Here is a 23,116-nt window from a genome sequence, read left to right as displayed (position 1 = left end):
TTCTCCTCGGTCTCTTCTGTAACTATATTGCCTGCCTGAGGGTACCAGCCACCTTAATTTCACTGTTTTATAACCCACAACAGTTAACACTTGACCTAGGTCATTAACAGGATTATCAGCAAATTTGTTTAAGCTTTTACTGACAACCTGAATTGCTTCAATAATATTTTGACTGTGCAGACAGGAAACTTCTTGTAACCTCTCAATCTAGCATAAAATTAATTTCTTGTGAGCACAGCTACCAAAAGATCAATACGGGAAATCTGCTTACAGTACTTGGCTTCAAGCAGTGCCTGTTTTGGGTTTACAGTAAGGAGGTTCCAATCAGCCTCTCTTTTCAGTCTATATTGGATTTGGAGCTGCAGTTTCATCTTCTGAGCATTGATTACCTTCTCAGAACTTTGCAGAACCCCACAATTAAATGGACCATTTTTATCTGAGGTGGTCTCTGTTAACACTTAAAATTGCTAAAGACAATTTACTGTGCCTTTGTAGTAGTGACAGCTCTTGGTGTGGTTTTGAAAAATGTGCTGTTTGCACATGGAACAAAATTTTTGCCCAAGTCTTGCATGTGATTTCGGGAAAGACTGACAATACTGGGAACTTCTCAATAGAATCAGAAGGGGGAAATGCTTTTTCCAAATCTTACTTTGCTCTATGTCATGTATCATTAGGTCAGGCTGAGTCTTCATTTCTCGTGACACTATTCCTGCTGCTGCCCCTGGCTTGCAATTGACTGTTTATCTGCAGAAGAAGTTAAAAGCAGGTTTAGAAGTCTGAATGTGATACCTTTTAAAATTTAGTTTCAGAAAGCTCAGAGTTATGGGGGGCTAGAGGACTGTTTTTCATACAGCTGTGTTGTGTTCAAAGCTCCTGTGCTTAATCCTAAGCTGTATGATTAGACAAATAATAAACACATTTTAAAATTCACACCATGGTGTGATGGTTTTAAAACTAGGGGAAATTGGGTAAATGCATAATTTTCTGACAACATTTTTGATAGTAGACTGTAGCATGTGGAATAACTTATTTTCTTTATGTGTGTCACTGGGCTTTTTTCTTGACTTACTGCTATTTCAGCATAGTGTATTAAAATGAAAAAAAATCTCTCCTTTGGCTATAGCAAACTTAAAGCAGGTGTTTGAAACGCAGAGATGTGCAAATTGGACACAGCAATTAATTCTTATTGCAGTTAATTTGGACACAACATACTTGCTGCCCAGCGAAGCACTCGGGGCAGAGAAATGGGTCAGAACTCTTCTGTAGCCTCAGCTTCAGCAAAAAGGCATCACCAGATGGGCAAGCATGAAACAAATAATAGGCACACCAATTTTAACAGTTGTTTACACAAAAGCTTTGCAAATCAGGAATATATTCCAACTGAACTTAAATTTTTCATTCCCAGCTGGGAGGATGTACAAATTAGATTTAATTTTTTTTAAATTATTCTCTGCTGGAGTTAGGTAAATTGCTATTAGTATACTTACTTTTTGATTCTGGTGGAGAACTTGGGAGTTTTCCTCTAGGAAAATGTCTATAATTGCTCTTGTTCTTGTAATCCCCACTTGATGAAAGTTTAGAAATACAGATGCAGGTGTTCATTTTCTCGTTTTCAGAGCTCTGGATTTTATCACCAGTGAGGGTCACTACAGAGCTGTTACCAAATCCCACAGTCCTGTTTCTGGAGTTTTATACAGAGCCTGAGTTAGTGCCATAAGATACCTGTAACTCGTGTAGCTTTGTAGCTGCTCTTTGATTTTTCTGGGAAAGAAAATAAAAGCAAATAAGTACGTGCTGCAATAATCATACTTTTACTTATGGTGAAGTTCACAGATCTGCTCAGTGGAGCTGGTATTGAAACCCAGAAGGTAATTTTGATACCCTGAGGTGCAAAATCGGATGTTTCCAGAGTTGTTAGATAAATCTCCAGAGGTGGGGCCAAGGGTTTTTCCTAACCCTGCCTTTCTAAAGCATAATTCCAGCATCCAAAGAGTGCTTTTTCTGGAATGGAACATTTCCTTTCTTTTGCATTGTTAGATTTGTTGAAGCATTACTGAAAATATATTTGCAAGGAGGAAAAGACTTGCCATAAGAAATGACAGAGTGAAAAAGAAGACTTTTTTGTTTTCAAAAGCATCTGACTACTGTTAAATGATTGTATTTCCTAAAAATTCACCACAGTGGGGTAACTCTTATTTCTGTAAACGCTTTAGAGTAGTAGCTTTTTTTTAAAAAAAAACATATTTAAACTTGTTCTAAACAAGAACTAACTTTTAAACAAAAATAGGTTAATTCAGAAGATTAGATATGAGCTCCCAGGAGTGTAATTTTGGAAACAGAGTGTGGTAGCAATTTGTGGACTCAGGATTGTATTCCCCAGCAGAAATTTTGTGTTTTTTAGTTTCTTAGGCGCTTGCTAAATCCAGGCGCAAGTTCTCATTTTGCAGTGTGAAACAGATGCAAGATTAAAATTCAGTCCCTTAAACTGAAAGTTCCTTTCAAATTTCTGCAGTGAATGAATGAAAGAAATAAAGATGTAGAAATAAAGATAATCCTGCCTGAAAGAAACCTTGGGATGGTGACAGAAAAGTTCCAGTCTGCGAGAGTGACGGGGAACCCGCACATAAAGCCTTGAATTTGCAGAGATGTTATTAAATCAGACACATTGTAAGCAGAAACATTTGTACCACTCTCCTGTTTCTTTTTTTTTTTTTTTTTTTTTTGTTCATTTAACTACCGTGTCCTGCTGTTTCAGGCAAAATATGGAGGAAAATCCCATTAATCTACTGGAAAAATATTGATGAAAGAAGAATAGCAGAGCAAACGAACAGTGGTTGAAACTTGCTAGCAATTAAGAGAACAATAGTTTGAATGTTAAGGTTGAGTCAGGGCAGTTTAGTGTAATATGGTGTGGGAATGGGGCTTTTTTTTTTTTTTTTTATTTCCAGCTGGTTTCTCATAATGTTTTTATATCTATATTTGGATAGAAAGATTTGCATGGCATTGTTTTTTTTTTTTTTTAAACAATAATTAAACCTGCTGAAGTATAGCTGCCTCACATAAGAGGACAGCAGTTAAAATCTGGAACTTTGAAATTGGTGCCTAGAATGGAGGGGTTTGTAGAAAATCTAGAGTGACAAGTTACTCTTTAAATAAATTACAATTAAAGCACAAAAATATATTTTGGTCCGTGGTGGGCTTCCCACAAACTTTGTGCAGTAACAAATAACAACAAGTGACATGGGATTGCTTAATTTAGTTGCTGAGAAGTTAGAAGGCAGCTGGAGGGGGTTTGTTCTTGAATTTTTTTTTTAAGAGGCAAGACTTTTTGAGAGATCCATTTTAAGGGGGGAGAGAAGGATTAAAGGAAGAGAAAAAGTAGGCAGAGATGAAGAAAATTGGATCTGAATATTTAAAAAAAATCCAAACTTCCTCTGATTACTGACAAAGTTAGGGACCCAGAATTCAGCCCTGACAGGGATCTGAACAGTGAGCAAAGCACAAATTAAGAAATTCCTTGCCTCCCTGAAAGTCTGAGCTTTGTTTACATTAGTAAGCTTCGTGACTCTGATTTACCAGAGGTGAATTTCAACAGAGGCTGCAGTTAAGAAAGGGTGGAGGCATTTTCACCATTCTATTTAATCTTGCTCTGACAGTGCTTTCTTTAAAAAAAAAAAAAAAAAAAAGAAAAGCAAGACAAGTTATGTCTGCCCAGCCTGTATGTTCATGGAAAAAACTGACTTGAGGCCTTTATCTTGAGACAGGTTCTGAGGTGGTGAGGGCTTTACCCTGCAGAAACTTTTCTCCCGTGATTTACTCCGGAGAACAAATGTCCTGGCAATGCCTGAGTGCTCAGCGTTCCTGGAGTACGTGGCTCCAGCTGTGGAGAATGTTCTGTGCTCACCCAAAGTCTCCAAAGAAAACCCAGCTGTAGGGAAAACTCATCAGGTTCCTTGTTCTCAGCCCACCTGCCCACCCTTCCTCTCATGCTTGTGCCATTTTTTTTCTGTCCCTTCCCTTCCAGAAATCAGCCAGAAAGAGTAGAAGGCAAAAATAATTTTTTTTTTCTGGTTTTTGAGGGTTGTGTGCCCAGTCCTCTTTTTACTAAAAGCTGTTTACCAGAGGGGGGGGGGATGCTTTGACACTGAAGATGCCCAGAAGAAAAGACAAAAGAATTAAATGTTTAATGGCATTGCTTTTCCTGAAAGATGGGCTAGAGCTAGACAGAGGGTGTTCAAGGAATTTAAACAGAAGTTTTCCAGGCAAACCAAGGAAAGAAGCACTGGAGAAGAGGTGTGAGGAACATGCTTAGTTTATGGAATAGGATGGAAACCTGAGCCCTTTGTGGTAAGGTGGTGGAAGGAGAAGAATAAGCAGAAGACAGGGGCCTGAAAGTGTCTTGTGGGTAGAGGGGAATAGAGCAGTCATTTACCTTTGTTATAAATATTTGTGTTTCTCACATATGGAAGTAGTGAAAAAAGATGTTAGTGGGGTTTTGGTTGCAAAGGCAGCAAATGAAGTCGGGGCAATTCCATTTTTCATACGGATAGCTCAGCACACATGTTCTGCATTAATTACCTCCATAAATTCTGTTAACCTGGCAAACAATGAAAATATCACGTTGGTGACATCACTGTATTGGAAAAGAAGAATGGGTTCAGCATCTTGATTTTCTCAGCATGACATTTGAGGAGATTTCTTATACTATTGGCATTTTGCTCCTGCAGTTTGCACCATGGTGTTGAGTCATTTGCTCTGTGGGTTTATTTTATCTGTGGGGCAGCCATGTAAGGGCCCCAGCATTCCATGCAAGCTGGGGATCTTTATTCATGGAGGTAGAGAAGAAAAGTTTGACAAAATTATCAGGGCACACTTGAGTATGTGGCTTTCCAAATATAGTGCTTCAGGATTCTCAGAATTGTTTTACAATTCTTGACTTCTGTGCTTTAAGCTTAGAAAAACAAAACTCAACCAAGCCCATCCCAACTCTATTTATTTGTGCCCCATGCAAGGAGTGCCATAAAAACAAAACTTTTTTCTGAGTTGTGGCATGCTGCCAGTGGATTCACTAGGGGGATATCACAGCCTTTTAAACAAATGAATGCTCATTTCCTGGACTTATGCTCTGGTCCCTGTCTCAAAATTTTCTGTCCTCCAAAGGGTTATTGATCACTTGCTGTGGATTTTGTTGATTACTGGACCTTTAATATGTTTGAACTGCAGTAAAATTTGTGGGAACCTTGGAACTTTTAGTTGTGGGTGTTGTGTGTGCCCAAGAGTCTTCTCTGTGACACTTTCTGGTGTCTAGAATTCTAGAAACTGAGTGTGTCATAGTAGGCTTGGACTTCTCAGCTTACCTTAAGTGAACTTGGACACCGACTCAACATTTATTTTCTCCTTTAAGCTCCTAAAAGTCTTTCCAAGGGGGAACTTTGTCACACTCCAAATCTACCAGACCTTCAGAGAGCACAGTTCTGTAAAACTAGTGAATACTGGAAATTACTTTTTTTTTTTTTTTTTTTCCAAGGGAATGTAGAAGTAAAAGAGTTAGATGTGCAGTGTGGTTAAAGCTTTCTGAGAAGTGCTTTAGGACTTACTGAAATGATCTGAGTAATGTTTGCTGTTGAGTTTTGGCTAGACATAACATGTGATGCCATTTTATGTGCCTCAGGGTTTGGGCACCCGGTGGGACTGACAAATATGACACATCCTACAAGAGACCCACTTCTATTCTGGGCTGATAAAAGGCAGGGGTTGGCAGAGTTTAGGTAACTCAATCTCATCCTTTTTTTTTTTTTTTTTTCTCTGAGAGGGGGAAAATAACTTGGGTTTTAAAGGGAATTTAAACTCCCTTTCAACACAGTAGCCCCCATTTTGCATTTGCATATGTAACATGGTGCCTCAGTGGTATCAGATTTAATGCCAGAGCGGTGGAATGGAATGAGATCTGTAGGATTTGGATCTGAATGCGAGTTCAGCTTTACTCTAATTCAGGTATCCTGAAGCTTTCTGCCTCTTGCTTTTTGTAGGAGGTACTGGAACAGGACCAATTGGAACTGTTTAAAAAAAAATGCAAAGAAGCCAAGGCGACAGTAATTTGGAACCCATTAGGTTAATCCATTTTTAATTTTTATATCCTTGTCTTAATGAAAAGAACTGGCACATATCAACTTACAGGAAATAGCCTAATAAAACTGAAACCTTATTAGGCCCCTTTGATAAACAGTGCATTCCAGCCCACCACCAGTCATATGTTTTTGCATACTTGGAAATCGAGCTTTGTGCCACTTTAACAATATCAAGAGAACGCTCATGTTTCAAAGTAATAAAAAAGAAATAAAGATCTGTTTTGCCTGTGTTCATCACTGAGAATGGGTGGATGGTTTTCCCTTTTCCACAGGCAGGCATCATACTTAGCAAAATGAGGAAAACCACTGGAGGGCTTCCACTTAGCATGGAGTGCAGGTGATGTTTTTATTTATAGGCATTCCTGAACTGCTGATTGCTGTCCTGCATTCCCTCCTTCATGGAAGCCTTTTGAGAGAAACCTGCAGTGAGGGATTGCTGCTTTGGCTGCTTCTGCTTCTTTTTCAGCTGTAGGAAAAGCTGAGGTATCTAAACCTGGCCTCAGACGCTCTTGGGGAGTGTGTTTGATAAGAAAAGTCAAATCTGGGAGGAGGAAAATGAAATTCTTCCTATTCAAAAACTGCGGGAGGCTGCCATAAAATTAGAATTTGCCAAATCGTCTGAATTGGTGGTGGAAGCTTTTATGTTCTGCAGAAGCAATAATCTCTAGGGTAATTTGACATAATTTGCTAGTTTTTTGTCTTTTCATCTGATATTTATAACAAAATCTCTTAATTTTGGAAAGTTTTTACTTAACATTTAAATGAAAATAATGAAGGCTTGGTCTTTCCAGTCTTTTCTGAAGATTCCTGCGTTCAGAATTGCAGCAATTCTGTTTTTTAATTCATTTTTGTTTTTGTTTGCTTGTTCATCCCTTGCCCCCACCCTGGTGGAGTCCTTCAGTCAGCAGTTTGACCACAGATTGAACATGACAGTTGCCAAATTTGGAATGTTCTGCACAAAATCACATTTGTGTTGTGTCACAGCTCAGGCAAGGAGGGTTGGAAGTGCAGACCCCACGGGGCTGTGCCTCTCTCAGGACTGTGGCCTGGCCTTGGGCTCAGCAGAAATCTCAGCTTTAGCCAAGAGTTTTTTAGTAAATGGGCCAAACTTTTGGCATGTGGGTTGGCTAAGTTCTGCAAAGTTCTGCTGGCTGTTTTTAGATTATTTCCTTCTGAGCAGTGCTAACATCTTCACTAAAATATTTGAGGGGAAATGCAGGACAAGAAAATCACAGGAGGCTTGACTTTTATTATTAAGCAAGCAGCAAATCAGACTACTTAAAACCAGGCTTCACTGTTGGGCACCCTTTTTTATTTGCTGTCCCTTCCCAAAGGTTTCTTGGTCTGCCTTAGCTGGTTTAATGGCAACATCAGCGTGATAGCTGATCCTTAGCTGGAAATTAAAATTGCATCAAGGTGCAACTTTGGCCTTGCCTGAGTTCTGCCTGCCTGCCTATAAATGTTGGTTCTAGCCCCAGAATAATCCAAGACACAGAGGTCATGTGCTTCCACTGCTGGGGCAGTGAAGAGTTGGGAAGACTCAGATCTGTGTTCATAGGTGGATGAAAATACAGGTGCAAGCCCCCTTTGCTGGGAAGGGTTCACCATTCCAAAAATGTACATCAGGCTTTGTGTTGACTCCGCTCTGTCCCACCCCAAAACCAACTTCTGGCTGACTTTCTGCCACAGAGTATTTTCTTTGCTGCTTGGGATTATATGGCACTTTTCAATTAGACATTCACCATTTTTTAGTTTTTTTTTTGTTGTTGTTGTCGTTGTTGCATAGCAAATTTAATTTTTTCCATTTGTTGGCATTTTTTTAATAACTAGGCAGGGTATTTCTAAACTCAAAGTTTGTTGCCAAACAAGGGAAGACAAAATGGTGGTGTGAGGGTTTTTTAATGCATTCTTTAATATTAATGAAAAATGTTAATTATAAAAATATTTAATTATAATTTTTAATATTTATAAATGTTAATTATAAAAATATTTAATTATAAAATATTAATTATAAAAATATTTAAGTATCTCTTGACATTGGCTATTGCTCTGTATTTTCTATGTAAAGAAGAAAATTTGGAAATGCTTTCCACTGGTCAAATTGTTTGTAGGTGGTTCTCTACATATTGCAAGTTGTAGGAAAGTGTCCCCTCATTTCCTCATTTCTTCAGCAGTGAGGGGAATCTCAGAGTGATTCTACCTGGCACGAGATTTGTTTGTTTATTTCCATTCTTCCGGGAGGTATTTCTACTGTATTCAGTTCATTGTGGCAGTTCTTACTCCACGTCTTTCTGGAAATGCTGCAGCTTTCAGACTGTGTTCAGGAATCACTTCAGGGTTCTTTTCTTTCCCTGACATCCCTCCTGATGAAACATGCTGTTAGTGAGCCCTGGACCATCACTCCCAAATCTGGAAGCAGTTTCTGGTAGCACGAGTGTCATATTCCACCCGAGCCTCCATTCATCTGCTGCTGGTGCTGTGAGAGGGAGGGGAGGGAGCTCTGTGTTTCACATCCACATCCCTACTCCAGTTCTGGAGAGAGATTCAATTTACCCCCTGGAAGCCCACATGGAGGGAGCTGGTAATGCTTTCTCCTGTGGCTGTGCATTGGGAAGGCCAAGAGAATCAGGCAGGAGAGACTCTCTAGAAAGAGAACATGTCCTTAATTGGCATTTTAGGGGTGTGCTGCGTTGGCAGAAATACTGCAGTGTAGTGTGGAGAGCAGGGCTGTTGTACAGGAGGACCAAATCACTGATTTCCAGAGTCAGAAGTCATGGCTGCTCATCTTAATACCAGTAAATTCTCCTTTAGAATTACCAGTAGCTTAAAATTAAGGTAATTACATGATGGGAACCAATGCAGGACACCGAGCTAGTTAGACAGCACTTTATTTATTTACTTAAATTTGCTTTATGAGAGCTCCTCTGTGTCTCCTCAGCACAACCAGGAATCTTTTCCAAGGCATTCTGTTGGAAAGAATTGTCTCTAGCAACCTCAGGGATTTTTGTAGGAACCAGCTGAGTGATGGTCACACAGTTTTGCAGGAGGAGTTGGTAGAAGGAGAGCAGATGAGAAGCTCATAAACTTCTTTCATCTAGTAAATACGTGGCTGTAGGCATTTGTAGGACATTTAAGTATTGGCTTTCATTTAACTTTAATTGTATGTGGAAAAACAAATGGGGATCACACTGAAAAATGCCTGCTGGTGAGGATCTGACTGAGTACATCTTCATGAAACATTTCATGAATTGGTTCACAAAATAGACCTGGCCAAGTGTTTTATTTTGTTACACTCAAGGATCTATCAGGATTAAAAGAAGTTGTAATGAGTTAATGTAGGAATCAAGTGCTTCTGTGAAGTTTTCAATTTTTACTTTTTACCTAATCATCCAAATCCGTGAAGAAAAATAAATCAGACAATGGATTTCTAACCCATTCTTTATATATTACTTATGTCTTAGTGTAGGGAAATGTTATCTTCTCCTCCAGTTTCCAGATATACAATGACAAAATGAACCATTGCTTCTCCCAGTCATTTTTGTCTAGAGACCAGGATTGCATCTTCTAAGTTCTGCATTATTGTTTTCTTTCTGTCAAGGTGTGCAACTCTCTGGAAGTCACAGGGAAAATGAGTGTCCTAGAAGTTTTTATCAGGAAGAAGAGGAAGGTGGTTTTTTTTTTTTTTTTTTTTGAAGTTGCTACTTGAAAGGAAATACGTTTTTTGCATTTTAGATATTATTAAGGAACACCACAACACAAATCTGAACCAGAAGCCTCCTGTAGCCAGTGTGAAAACCTCCCTTGCAAGGACTTCAAAAATGTAGTGAAACAGGTTGGATCATGGAAAAGTAGTGGTTCCAGTCTGAAGGAGATGAGGCAAGTGGAATGAAGGAGAGAGCTGAAAAATTATTCTTAACTTCATAGATTTGATCCTGATGATATCAGGTTGCCCCATGGCTGAGGCACCTGCCTGTTGTGGGGAGCACTGAACATTTAATTGCCACCCATGTGCTGTTGTGATGCCTGTGAGGGCAAGCTGGACCTGCAGGGCAGATCTAGAGAGGGGAAACTACCACCAAGCTGTGGGTCCATTGCCTGGTTGTGTTTTGCAGATGAAACTGATAAGTTTGGACTGAATTCATCAATTTCAGAGTGGCCACAATCATGTTTTCAAGGAGCTCGTCCTGAAAGAATGAATAATATATAATTAATATAATAATATATTAATATATATTATTTCTTATATATAAAATGTATTACTTACGTTTGCTCCTGAGTGATTTGCCTCAGCCACTTCTTGCCAAGTGATTTTCTTCAGGAGTCACACTTCCTTCAACACCGTGCAGTGCAGATGCATGGCAAACAGATCTGTCTCATCCCGGGAGATCCAGAATCTGTGGGAATTTCTACTAACAAAAAATGAGAAGTGCACTTCTCCCTTTGAATTTTTATTGCTGTTTCCTTTTTATGGATGCAAACCTTGCTGCAGAGCAGCCTGCCTAGGGCCGTGTGCACTCAATAAAGGACTGACTGATTTCTCTTTGTGAACGTGATTGAGGACTTGATTCAGAGCTAAGAAATATCTAGCACTGGATTATGTTCTTTCTGTAAGATTACTAAAGATATTTTGTTTATTGATGTAGATAAAACAGTGCTATTGTTTTCTTTTAAAGGGGAGTATAACTGCAGGGGGAAACATTTTTCTCACATAGATGGCAGAGCAGCTCAGTCCTCAGTCACAGAATAGCAGTGCACATATATCCATACAAAACACAAATACGTGTGCACACAAATGTAGAAAATGTGTTTATTTATGGTTCTTTATAGCACAGTCTTATTTCTAATACTGTACACCTGCATCTCCTTCTGTACATCCTAATTAACAGTAAAAAGAATGCCTAAAGAGATTTTTTTTTTTAAAGTGGCGTCCAAAATTAAACAGCAGTTAAAAGGAGAATGATGTAATAATACAAATAGCTTAACTCAGCTGATTTATAGATATTGTCCCTCATTTTTTGTTTCCTGTTCTCCTGTTTACTTGGAATGCCAGTGCTCAGGCCATCTGGTTCTGGGGACAGTGACAGCCCTTCAGGTTAACAAATATAAGATGAAAAAATATAAGATGATGCTACAGTGGCTACCTCTAATAGATCTGTCATTGTCAGGTGTTAAAATGTCCAAGCATATGCTGAGATTTATTTCATTTCTCGTTATCATTATTTTCCATACTGAAGGGAAAAAAAAAATATAAAGGGGGTGTGGGGGGTGGTGAGCATACCCAACAAAAGTAAGCCCAGATTGCAGATAATAAATATTACAGTGTTGCCATGAAGTATTAGTACTTCATTAGTTGCTATTTATGTAGAGGCTGTTTTCTTTCATACAGTGTTTTGTATAAATTCACCTGTTCTGCTTCATGCTGATAAAGAAGTGGTTACTTAGGGAAGTGTGTGTGACCAAGCACTTGGAGGCTGTATGGCCAAGATGAGGAAAAAAAAATTATTTTTGTGCTTGTAGGAAACAAATAAATGCTAAAAGAAAAATATCCTTTAATTTGGATGTATATATTTATTTTAAATACCTGTAGTGTCTAAAAATAGGTATAAACCCACTGAGATTTGATTGACTGGAAGATGCCTGTCAGACTGTTTACAAATAAAATCTTCCTTTTCACACTGAAAATTAATGTGTGGCTCAAAAAAAAAAAATAACAGCAAGATTAGCAATCAATTGATGGCCCTCTTTAAAAGCAGGTTTGTCTGTACGTGTAATGTTGTAAATAATTACTTTTGTATCTAATGTGTTACGCATGACATTTAGAAAACACTACTGCAAGACAATTTGAGAACAAATTAGATCAGAAGCAAGAAAGAACTGCAGGAAGGACTTTAATCAGCCTTCATTATTTATCCCTGTATTCTGAGAAGATTATAGATGCCAAATAGATGCCTTTAATCAAATAATGATTTAAATATTCAGATCTCACCATTTCAGTCAAATGCAGTGACCCAAATTTCAGGCATCCGAGGGGAAAACGCTGCGGTTTGTGCAGCTGATAGAAGAGTTCTGTTCCCACCCCCTGCTGCAATTAATTTAGCCATGATCCATTGTTTGTTTTTTGTCACTTCTCTGGTTTTCAGAAGTTGCCCTGTCTGCTGTTCATAGTGTTTTAAGCTAAACAAGATGATCCTTTTCATTTGTCTGTCTTTTTCTTCTGTGCAGCTTCACCGCCGGGCCACCTGAACAAATCAACTGCTCACAAATAAACACAGCTCTGGGTGTGGGTAACTGAGGTTAACTGGGCAGAGGCAAAGGAAACTCACTCCTCTTCCTTGTGTCTTCTTTTGTAGTTAATCTGCTGGATTCAAAAACAATTCAAGGGGAGCTGGGCTGGATCTCCTACCCATCACATGGGGTGAGTTCACTGGAGTGTGAAATGGGAAAGTGCTGCTGCAGACCACTGTGCTATTTAACCATTGTTTCCTCTTCAGAGGACAGCATGCAATAAGGCTGGGGCTTTGGAGGTGCAAAAATAATCTGCTCTGAACTTGCAAAATATGATTTATATAGCTGTGGGGCCTTCTCTTTAGAACACCCATCCCACTGCAGGTAAAACCCTGGAAGGGCTCGTTCCTTGGGGAGAAACATGAAAGCAAGAGGTGCACTGAACAACACCAGCAAAAAGTTCTCTTTAGGTACTGCTCCTTCTCTGTCATAAAGTGTGTTTCTAAAAGAGATCATGGCTCTGCTTCATGGTGTTACTTACTAATTTGTTCAGGTGGAAGTAGTGGAAGGTGAAAGCAGTGTGGACATAAGTGGCTGATGTAAGTACTTGTTTGTAACTTTTGTGCTGAATTGTTGCTGAACTGTTCAAGTTATGAGTTGGAGTATTACCACAGAAATGTCTAAATAACATTCTGGAGGTGGTTGGTGGTTGTTCTGTTTACCTTGTATCAAGATCTAATGAAACTAGGTATTCTTTTGGAAGATTTAGAACTGCAGTCTTAAAGCGCCTGTGCTTTCCAATTTACTTACTCCATCATTTCTACATAGTTTTTGCCAGCAGACGCTTTTTAAAAATTTCTTGATAGCATCATATTGATGACTAAATGGTGTATATCTGTCTAGTGATGCTGATATGTGTTCACTCCCCACCTCCATATCTCTGTGTGTTTGTGTGTAGGAACATCCCATCCCTCTCTTTCTGCGTTACATCATGCAGATATGCAGGATGACTCCTGCATTCTGTTTCCCCCAAACACAAAAAACCCCCACTTTGCAGTTGAACCCCCATGTCCAGAGCTACCCTTGCTCTCAGAGAAGGCTGAGCCATCAAGTCTTTGCTGAAAGAAAGCACCTGTGAGATTTTCTTTTGCTGTTCTTTCTTTTTTTTTTTTTTTTTTTTTTTTTTTCAGCTTTGGGCAAGTTGTTGATTCACCTTTATAATTTTTGCAGAAACAGTATTAACAGTGCCTTTGCATCTCTGCCTCATGGGATTCCTTTGCTAATGTTTAAGTTGTGCCTCCTTGATATTAGGCATGATGCAGGTGTGTAGCAGTATTCAAGGATGAAGGTTTGGTTCATTTTTGGAGTTTATGCATGGATCTCTCTCTGTGTCTGGATAAAATTGTTCCATTCTCATGGGAAAGAAGTGGGAAGAGGATTCAGGTTTCCTCCTAGTGGCTTTTTCTGCTGACTTTTCCCAACAAGAAACATCTCTAAACAGGATGTCCAAGAGGGAACTCTCCAGCAATTTCTAGTTCATCAGTGTGGGTTTTTTTTTTTTTTTTTTCACTTGCATTTTTTTTTTATGAAGCCTTTCTCTCCCAGCTCCCACTGCTCCCCTGCTTTGCTCTCCTGCTCTGTTCAGCTCCTTGCAGCTGTGCAGATCTGCTGCTCTGCTCCCTGCAGCTGTGTCTCTCCTGCCTTGGGTGCCTAAAGCAGTTGGTAGGGAATGATGCAGGGTATCATGGGGGCTATAAGGAAAACAGATGTGCTGCATTACCCCACCAAAAAGGGCCCCTGGATCTGTCAAGGTCAATTTTATTGGCTTTTACAAGTTTTTGTCAGGTAAATCCAGCCCAAGTTGTTGTTTGCGTGTGTTTGTACATGCTGTTCCTATTTACTGCCATATCCTCAGATATCAAAGCCAAAGTAAATCATGGAATTTCACTGATGTTCTTACAAGTTAATGAAATTCTTCGTTAAAAATTGCGTGGCAGTAAATGAATGTAGATCATATGCTGTGACTGTTTTTGGAAGAGAACAGAGGCTCTAGACTGTTGTCTTCAAAATACCTTGAAATTTTAAGCTTACATTTTGAAATATAAATGTAAAGTGTAGAAATAACAATGTTTATCCTACCCAGCTGGCATTTTGCTTTAAAATGGTGACAACTTGAGCGTCTTGTGACAGAGACACTCTCTTCTTACAGCCCTTTATTTATAGTCAATTAATTAAACCTGGTAAATATGGCTGTGTCTGTCTCTGAGCTAAAATATGAACTTAAACTTCAGTGGAGAAACGTTATAATAAAGATGTCACATCATATTGAAAGATTGCTAATAGCAGAGCAGTGATTTAGGAGGTAAAGCTGATAGAGCTGCACTGGAGGCTGTGACTCACAAATGAGAATATTGGTGTCGTGCCAGTTCCTCTCGAGCGTGCAGCAGTGTTCACATAAATGTCAGGACACCAAAGCTGGTGACTTACAGGGTTTTTAAAAGTGATTTAACTGAAGTGTTTAACAAACCTCTTACTAGGTTAATAATTTTATCCCATTGATACATGATATTGATTGATTTTTGGCAAAATGGCCCAAACTGATTGGTTCTTCTTTATTCCTTTAAGTTGCCCTCGACTTGAGCATATGTAGTAATAGCTTTGCAGAAATTCCTGAATATTCATGTTAAGGTTTGTAGCTCATTGGCATTCAGGGGTTTGTGTGTCCCACATGAGCACGCTGTAATGGCAGTGGTTTAGACTCTGGTGAGTAATTTCACCCTGGAAGAATGTGATCTCTCCTTGAACCATCCCACACAGCCACAGCCTTGGCTCCAGGAACACTGATCTGGTCAAGCTCATTAAAACCCCGTCAGCACAAAGCATTGGCCCCTCCAGATAGCAATACACAAGAATTTAAAAAAACATAATAGTAGGTTTTGCTGATGCTTGAGCATGATTGGCAGCAGCCACAAGGCCCCTGTCCTGTGCCACCATCCCCAGCACCTGCCCAGGCAACCTTTTTTGTGATGCCAATCAGTCAAACCCCAGCTCCATTTCTATAGGTTTCATTAAAAGGGAAAGAAAGAAGAGCTACTTACTCTGTGCAGAGTATATTATTGATATGCTGATTAAGCATAATGCAAATGATCATTAACCGTAATTCACATAAATTACAGCAGCACAGATGTGGGGGTTGGGAGGATAAAGCAAGTCACTTTAATAATATACAATAGAAATGTGATGGATAATTCATACAGGACAAAAGGAGTACAGTCTAAACCCTGCTCTGCATATTCATGGGCGGAATTTTATTGGTTTCAGCATCATTTTTTAGGGAGAAAGATGTATCTGACTCCTGCTCCATGTGTTTGTTTTTTTTTTTTTTTTTTTTTTTTTTGTGAAATTTGGAAAAAAAAACCCAAACATTTGTGGCATAATCTCAATCCATCGTTCTGCAGTCATGCAGCTTGTGACTCAATCTTTACGTATAAGTCAAATTTATGGACTTGAAATTTTTGGTCATGTTTTTTTCATGTAGTCAGTAGAAAAGTAACAGAGAAATCACTCTTGTTTTGTTTGTAGCTAGAGAAAGGAATGCTGTGGCATTTTTTTACTGTCGTGTAAAAGATAATTGTTAAAAAAAGGAACCAAACTAAGTCAGGAAAAACAAACCACAAAAGAAACAGCTCTAACAAAAAAAAAATATCCTACCTCAATGAGTTCTGTACATGGCTAAAGTTAGTAAAATGCAGACAAAATTTAAAGGACTGATAGGAAAAATAACGGTTCTGTCTTTGATCTTGAGAGCTTTCTAAATCCCTGAGTTTCTTCAGAAACATTACATTTCTTTGAGAGCTGGCCACACTCAGTACCTTAAACTTTTGGGCACCTAGTTTGAAATTTGGTGTGGATAACTTGGCTTTCTCTTAGTAGTCACTCTGATGGTTATTTGAGCAAATCAAGCTGATCCTGTTGGTAATGGAAACTGGTTCATCAGTGTTTGAGGAGAGAAGGGTAACACTCCCTGCTCCCCTAATAGCTGGTGTTGTGCCAGGCAGGCTAGAGCCTGCGTGACTGAGATTAATAAGAGTTTTTCCATCAGCCAAAAATTGGGTTAGAATTAATAAAAAAAAAAAAATCCAAGCAAAAGTGAGGAAAATGCCTCCTTTCTTATATTTCAAAAGCCAGAAAGTAGTTTGTCACGTTAGCCTGCATTGCTGCCTACCCAGGCTGCTGGCAGCCTCCTGGGTTTCATTTGTTCTGCTTTCAATAGTTGCCTAATGTGTGGCACTATAAAAACTTTTGGGTCTTTTCTTTTTGGTGGATATCATGGACAGAGTGACTGCAGGAGAACCTGACTTATATAAGCATTTGGGTGTCCCCTGGGGCTAGGTGAAGGTAGAGGAGAATTTGTGCAGGGTACGTCCTGGCTCTCATTAAGGTGCTCTCAAATAAATGACATTGAAGAATCAGTTTCTCAGCCCACTGTGACTGGAAAGTTTCTCTGTTAATGCAAAGACATTTTGAAGATTAATAAGTATTTCCACGGGGTTTGCTTTCCTGCAGCTTTGTGTCTTGCTATTAATTGCATCCTGTTCTGTGGAAGGTTTGGATTTGTTTGTTTCTTTTAGTAGGTCCTTAGGGCCAGTGGTTTTCCTTGTGCCTTTCCTTCAGCTGGGCACACGCAAAGTTTTTCTTCCTTGCACAAGTCTTACATTTTCACACCATTGCAGAATCTCAGGGCAGCAGAGCTGCCAAAAAACCTCAAAAGTGGCCAACAAAAATACAAAAACTTATCAAACGCCTCATTTTAGGGTTTTTTTTTTGATTTTGATTGACATCTTAGCCTGTGTTCATTTTTTGTCTGACACCAAACTTGACAACTTCTAAGAAGTACTGTATATAAAATGGGCAGTGTTGCTGAAATCACTAAGTGGTCACGAAAACGAATTCCAAAGTGAACCCAGTGGTATCAAACAATTGGAATGAGACAAAAGACTGAAACTTAAAGATATCTTTGTAAAATAAAAAAACTAGGTTCTTGTTTTAAAAATGAAAGCAATCATGTTATGCTGTATACTTTCTTTTTCCCTAACCATCAGCCGTGGAATTTCCTTAGTACTTCTTAAAACAATGTGTTCTGGTAAAATCAAGATTTATCTGTTTTGCCTGAGCTCTGGTCTCCTTACAACCTCACACTGTTAGCCTGCCTTCCACAATTTGTGTATCATGTCTGAAATGCAGGCAGACTGTTGTGACGCTTGCAAGTCAAATGAACCACTTGGGATTCTGGTTTTGTGATTCATAGACTTTGTTTCATCTTACAGTGAGCGGCTGATTGGGAAAATAATCTTTTTTTTTTGTTAATATGCTCATTTTTTCCACTTCAGTATGTGCTTCTGGGGTGCACTGAAAGTGTATTTGTTTCACTTGATTCTCCGTTTTTCAAAATAGTGAAAACTAAAAAATAAGAGCTTTCATAAAAGTTTTTCTTTTTACATTCAGTTTTCTGTAATCAAGCATGTGCTGTTTCTCAGTTTTAGACTTCTTGTTTTCTTCCTGCTGAAATAAAACTCTCTGAGTGTTCTGCTGTAAAATGAATGATTTTTCTTTGGAGAGGGACAATTAGAAATCTGCCTGATTTCTGAAGTTTTTAAAGTCTCTTCATTCACACTCAGCCTTGAATCAGAATGCAATTGTGGTTTCTTCAGTTTGTGGATGCTGCTTTTACACAAAATCTGAATTAGTAAAAAGAAAAATTTTTGTATTGTACTTTTTTCCCCTTTCTGATAGATCTTTCTTGTAGCAACATAAAGCTCTGAGATAGGCCAGATAAATATGTTAATTCCGTGAATATTGTTATATTCATGACTGATTTTGAATAAATGTGAGTTTTGTCGATATTTTCAGAAGCAGTGTGAAAGTAGTCAATGACAGTGTATTTTAACTTGGTTTGACTACTGTTTCTTCTGTGCACTATCTTCTGCTGCTTGCATTAACCGTGCATTTAAAAGGGAAGTTTAAATTTAAAAACTTAAGTGGAGTTGACTAAAGAAATAAGATAAATGCTTTGGGGAAAAAGAAAGAGATTAAACATATTACTTCAGAATTTTATGCATCCCTGGTCTTGTTAGGAATTGTTACCAGAGAGAAATGCCTTCCTTTTTAAAATGTGGAGCACTGGAATATTGTTAAGATGTGAGGTTTTTTTTTAATAATTGCAGTCTGCATTGCATTCATTTGAAAAATTCAATGTGATCATAATGGTGCTGTGTTTTGGTACATTTTTAGAACAGCTTTTAAGTTGATCTAAAGTAGAAACTGTGCTAGTTTCAGTGATTATTGTTAAGGGAGGGAGGCTTTTCTTTTTTTCTGCTTTTTTACTATGTTACTTCAAATTATGAGATTTCTATTAAAAATAATTGTTACAACAAGAAGAAAAAGTACAATAAGGGCAATGTCCTTATAGCATGTTTTAGAATGAAAAATATGGACAACCTCCCCTATTTCATTAGCCTCATCAGTCCTTTTATTTACTGGTAATTAGGTTGCTGATGGTTGGAGATCAGTTTTCTGTGGTTTCAAATAAAAAAGAAAAAAAAAAAGAAAGCAAGTTTTGGCTTTTTCTCCAAGAGTTAAATAAAGATCTTATTTAAAATTGGAAATGGAGATGCTTCAGCTTCCAATTTTCCCTTTTAACTTTCAAAGCTTAGAAGCAACGTCATTCTCCTCATGGGCAGAATTTTATTTCTGTCAGCATAAATCCAGGCCATTTGTGAGAAGTTCTCTCAAATGGTCTCATCGCCACGAGATATTTTCCATTTTGTGAAGAAACGCTTACTCCATAATTTTATTCTTTTGTGTTGAATTTATTTGCATAAACCAGAACAGAACAAAGTAAATACAGGAACTGTCATGAAATGCAATATTATTTATCATAGGGGCACACTGCAGTCGGTTTTAAGACTGTTTTTATAACATCAAGTCCACAAGACAAGAAACTCCTGTCTTCAGTTAAAAATGTCCATAAATGTTTTTCTCCTGATAGCTTTGCTGTGGTTATATTTATGGTCTCAATAGTTTGGGTAGGTAGTTTATTCTGGATTTTCTTTCTTTTTTTCCCCAAATATCTGTAAGCATTCGGTGTGAGATGCCTGTAGTTCTAGAAGCGCTTTTAGAAGGTATAAAGTGCTTTTAGGAGGAGCTGGGAAGTGGGCGCCAAGGGCACTGATGGGTGCAGGGGGAATGAGCGAGACTCGCAGGATGTTTCAAGGCAGGAGACACTCGTTGCTTGATTTCCCCCTTCCCCCAGTCTTTTCGAGCTGTTTGTGAAAATAGCCTGAGCGCTGTGGTGATTAATTTCCTGATTTCACCCGCTTTCTCTTGCCCGGAGCGGCTCGCAAGCCTGGCTGGGCAGCGCGGGCAGCGCCCAGCGCCGGCCGGGCGGTGCCGGGAGCGCTTCCCGGCCCCAAAAACATCGCCTGCCCTTCCCCTCCCTGCTCCGGACACCCTCAGCCCGGCCTGGGCCATCGCCAGCCCTGGGGACACTGCGGCACACACAGGGACGAGCTGCGGCTCGGGCAGAGCAGTGCGCGATGATGATGATGATGATGATGATGATGATGATGGAGGAGGAGGAGTGTGGTGGGAGCATGCACCGCCTCGCTGTTCCCCTCCCAGCCCCCCCCGGCATCCCGCTGGAGAAGGGTGACGGGCTTGGTGGGGAGCTGGGACAGCGTCCCCATAACGCTGTGCCCAGCGGGGATGTTGGTGTTGGTGTCCCGCACCAGCGGGGAGCGCCGGGGGCTCAGTCCGCCCGGCACAGCCCGGCTCGCTCCGAGCGCAGCATCCCTGCTGCCCGTTCCCCATCCCCCATCCCGCTCCCCATCCCCGTTCCCCATCCCCGCTCCCCATCCCGCTCCCCGCTCCCCGTTCCCCATCCCGCTCCCCGTTCCCCATCCCCATCCCCGTTCCCCATCCTGCTCCCCATTTCCCATCCCCCCTCCCCATCCCCATCCCCGTTCCCCATCCCCGTTCCCCATCCCCACTCCCCATTCCCCATCCCCGTTCCCCGTCCCGCTCCCCGTTTCCCATCCCCGCTCCCCGTTCCCCATCCCCACTCCCCATTCCCCATCCCCATCCCCGTTCCCCATCCCCATTCCCCATCCCGTTCCCCATCCCTGCTCCCCGTTCCCCATCCCGTTCCCCATCCCTGCTCCCCGTTCCCCACCCCGCCTCCCGTCCCCGCTCTGTGTCCCGGCAGGTGGCGATGTCCCTGCAGTGGGGACCAGGATGCTGTCCCGCAGCTCCCGCCCGGACAGGCTCGCCACGCTTTAGGCAGCTGCTCTGTGTCCCTCGGGATAAAGCATCCAGCTGCAGACCTCAGCCAGCAGCCGCTGTTTTGGTTCTGGGTGCTCTTGTTGAGGTGTTACGGTGGAACTCGTGCTTTGTGCTGATATTCTGCTTTTAATCAGCGGTGGAGGCTGTGAGCTGCTGAGGGCTCTCTGCACCGGGTGGAGATACCATCTTACACGTAATAAGGTGATGAAATCTCAGAGTTTCGCTCCGTGACATCTGGCCATTTCATCTGCGTTGGTCCCTCCTGCCTAACTGCGATTACTCCAACTTTATTTCCAGCTGTTGGGTTTCCAGGGGCCCCAAAGGGCAGCTGAGACACACAGAGTGATTTGATTGCTGGCTGTTAGCAGAGGACGAGGGGATGAGAGCTGTGCTGCGATGTGGTTTGTGTGCTCTTGCAGTAGGCAAGGAGGGGCAGTCAACACCATCCTTCCTCAAGAGCCTGACAATTGATTTTAGTTGGACTCTGGGGGGGAAAAAAAATTGAATTGCTCTGTGTTCGTGTTTTTAAACAAAATAAAAGCCTAACCCCAAAGTGAGTCTCTTAAATCTAGAGGAAAGTTTCTGATTCCAGTAGCTGAAACATAGCTTTTAAATGGGATGTCAAGGTTTATATGCTGCACTTTTTGAGTAGAAAGGTAGGAATTAGTATCCTATATCAATTGTTTATGTTGGAATGGTAAAGGTAGATTTTGACCACTAATCCTTTAATTAGTGCCTGTTCAGACTTCATTGATATCAACAAAAGGATTATAGTCAATTAAGTTGGGTTAAGGTAATTCACCCAAAAGTTATGACTGATGGGAGAGGGTGATAGTGTTGGTTATGAGTCAGGCTGCAGAATGGCATAAATCAGAATCTACTTTTCACTTGGAATCTCCCTTAAAATGTTGTACTGAAATGTGTCTAATTTTCAGAGATGTAGATTACCAGAGACAAATTAAAATGCTGTTTAGGAGAGTTGCCAGGAGGCCACACAGTCTCCTGCTCGGTGCAGGATAATTGCTAAGCTTCTATCAGGCCAGCAGCTCTGGTTTTGGGTAGTGGAGTCTGAGGTTGGAGGTATAACAGCCCCTCCAGGCCGCCTGTTTCAGTGCTTCTGGTGGGCAGAATTCTGCCAGATACCTAACCTGAATTTCTCGAGACACATTTTGTGGCTGTTTTCTCTTCCTACACCATCTGCTGTTACTGAGGAGAGTTTGTGTTAACTCCCTTTCAAGTTGTTGCAGTCTGTAATGAGATCATTCCTTAGCTTTTTTTCTTTTTACAAGGCTGAACAATCCCTGTGTCTTTGCAACGTATTTGTTCTCCATCTTGGTATTGAACAATCCTTTTAGGTGTGATGCCATACTCACTGCTGTCCTGGCTTCCTTAATGGGGAGGTTAATGTGGAAAACCTCTAGTAGGATGGTGGAAAAATATCCAAGAATGGGATGAAGTAAGGATGTAGGTGCTTTATCTGTGTAACTGATGGAGTGTTTCAGTCTAGAAACACCTCACAGCAATGCTGCAGTTTCGTTTACATTCCTTTTACAAGCCAGGGATTTAACAAGTCTAAGCTAAATGGGTTCTGGAGAGATTTCTTGAAAAGAAAGATAACAGCATAGTGTGGCTTATTTCTTCACAGCTCCTAAAAATAAGGAGTCTGGCCTTAAACTAACTTGTGATCGAAAAGCTCTTATAATAGGAGACATGTTTGTCTAAAATCAGAATGTTTTCAAGACCTTTTTCAATCTTAATAGCCCTTTCCATGATTGTATTTTCTGCTCAGAGGGGAGATTTTGTCTGCTTAAGATTCTGTAACAGAAGTGCTTTTTGGAAATTGAGTGTTTTGGAGTTTGTTTGTTTGGGTTGGAGTGGGTTTGTTTGTTTGGATCTTTGTTTGTAAGGGTTTTGTTTGTTTAAAAAACCCAAACATTTTCTGTGGGTAAACATGATACAAAAAAAAAAAAAAAAAAAAAAAAAAAAGCTGAGAACATAATGGCAGCTGAACTGAAGGTGAGAGCTTTGGGTATAGTGACATTAAACATTCAGCTCTGTGTGGAGAGATGTCAGGTGTGAGGGTGAGTGAAGAATTCAAGAGTGGAGTGAGATCTCCAGAAAGCAACCTGGATTTAAATTGCTTATGGAGCTGTTTCTGCTGCCTTCCCTCTGGAAGGCTTGGAGCTCCTTTCCCACGTGACAGTAGGGAATAAAGATGCCACAACAACCTTCATGTTCCAGAGAAAAGACAGGACCTTGTGGCTTCTTTGAGAGGGAGAGAGCTTGGGTTAACTCCTGATTTCCCTGATACTCTGACTTTATATTTCAGAGATTGATTCAGTGATATTCGTGCCTGTTACCTGTTGAAAACTCTGCCTTTGTGCACCTCTGCAAACACTCACTCAGAGTCCAAACAAACAGGA

General features: G+C 40.3%; 1 protein-coding gene across 5 annotated transcripts in view; it reads left to right on the top strand.

Moving 5' to 3' along the window:
* EPHA3 (EPH receptor A3) overlaps positions 1 to 23,116 on the top strand; it is a 178,047-nt gene that overhangs the window by 3,359 nt on the left and 151,572 nt on the right. For all 5 annotated transcript variants that reach the window (XR_008429160.1, XR_008429159.1, XM_053934113.1 and 2 more), the window contains exon 2: positions 12,479 to 12,543. Coding sequence is in view for 3 of the 5 variants with exons in the window: in XM_053934113.1 (XP_053790088.1) it covers positions 12,479 to 12,543 (65 nt within the window). In the remaining 2 variants the exon portion in view is untranslated. The remainder of the gene's footprint in view (positions 1 to 12,478; positions 12,544 to 23,116) is intronic.

Source organism: Vidua chalybeata, chromosome 2, assembly GCF_026979565.1.
Source record: "Vidua chalybeata isolate OUT-0048 chromosome 2, bVidCha1 merged haplotype, whole genome shotgun sequence".
Taxonomy (NCBI): domain Eukaryota; kingdom Metazoa; phylum Chordata; class Aves; order Passeriformes; family Viduidae; genus Vidua; species Vidua chalybeata.
The sequence above is the reverse complement of the archived record's forward strand: the minus strand, read 5'-3'. Positions and strand labels throughout refer to the sequence as shown.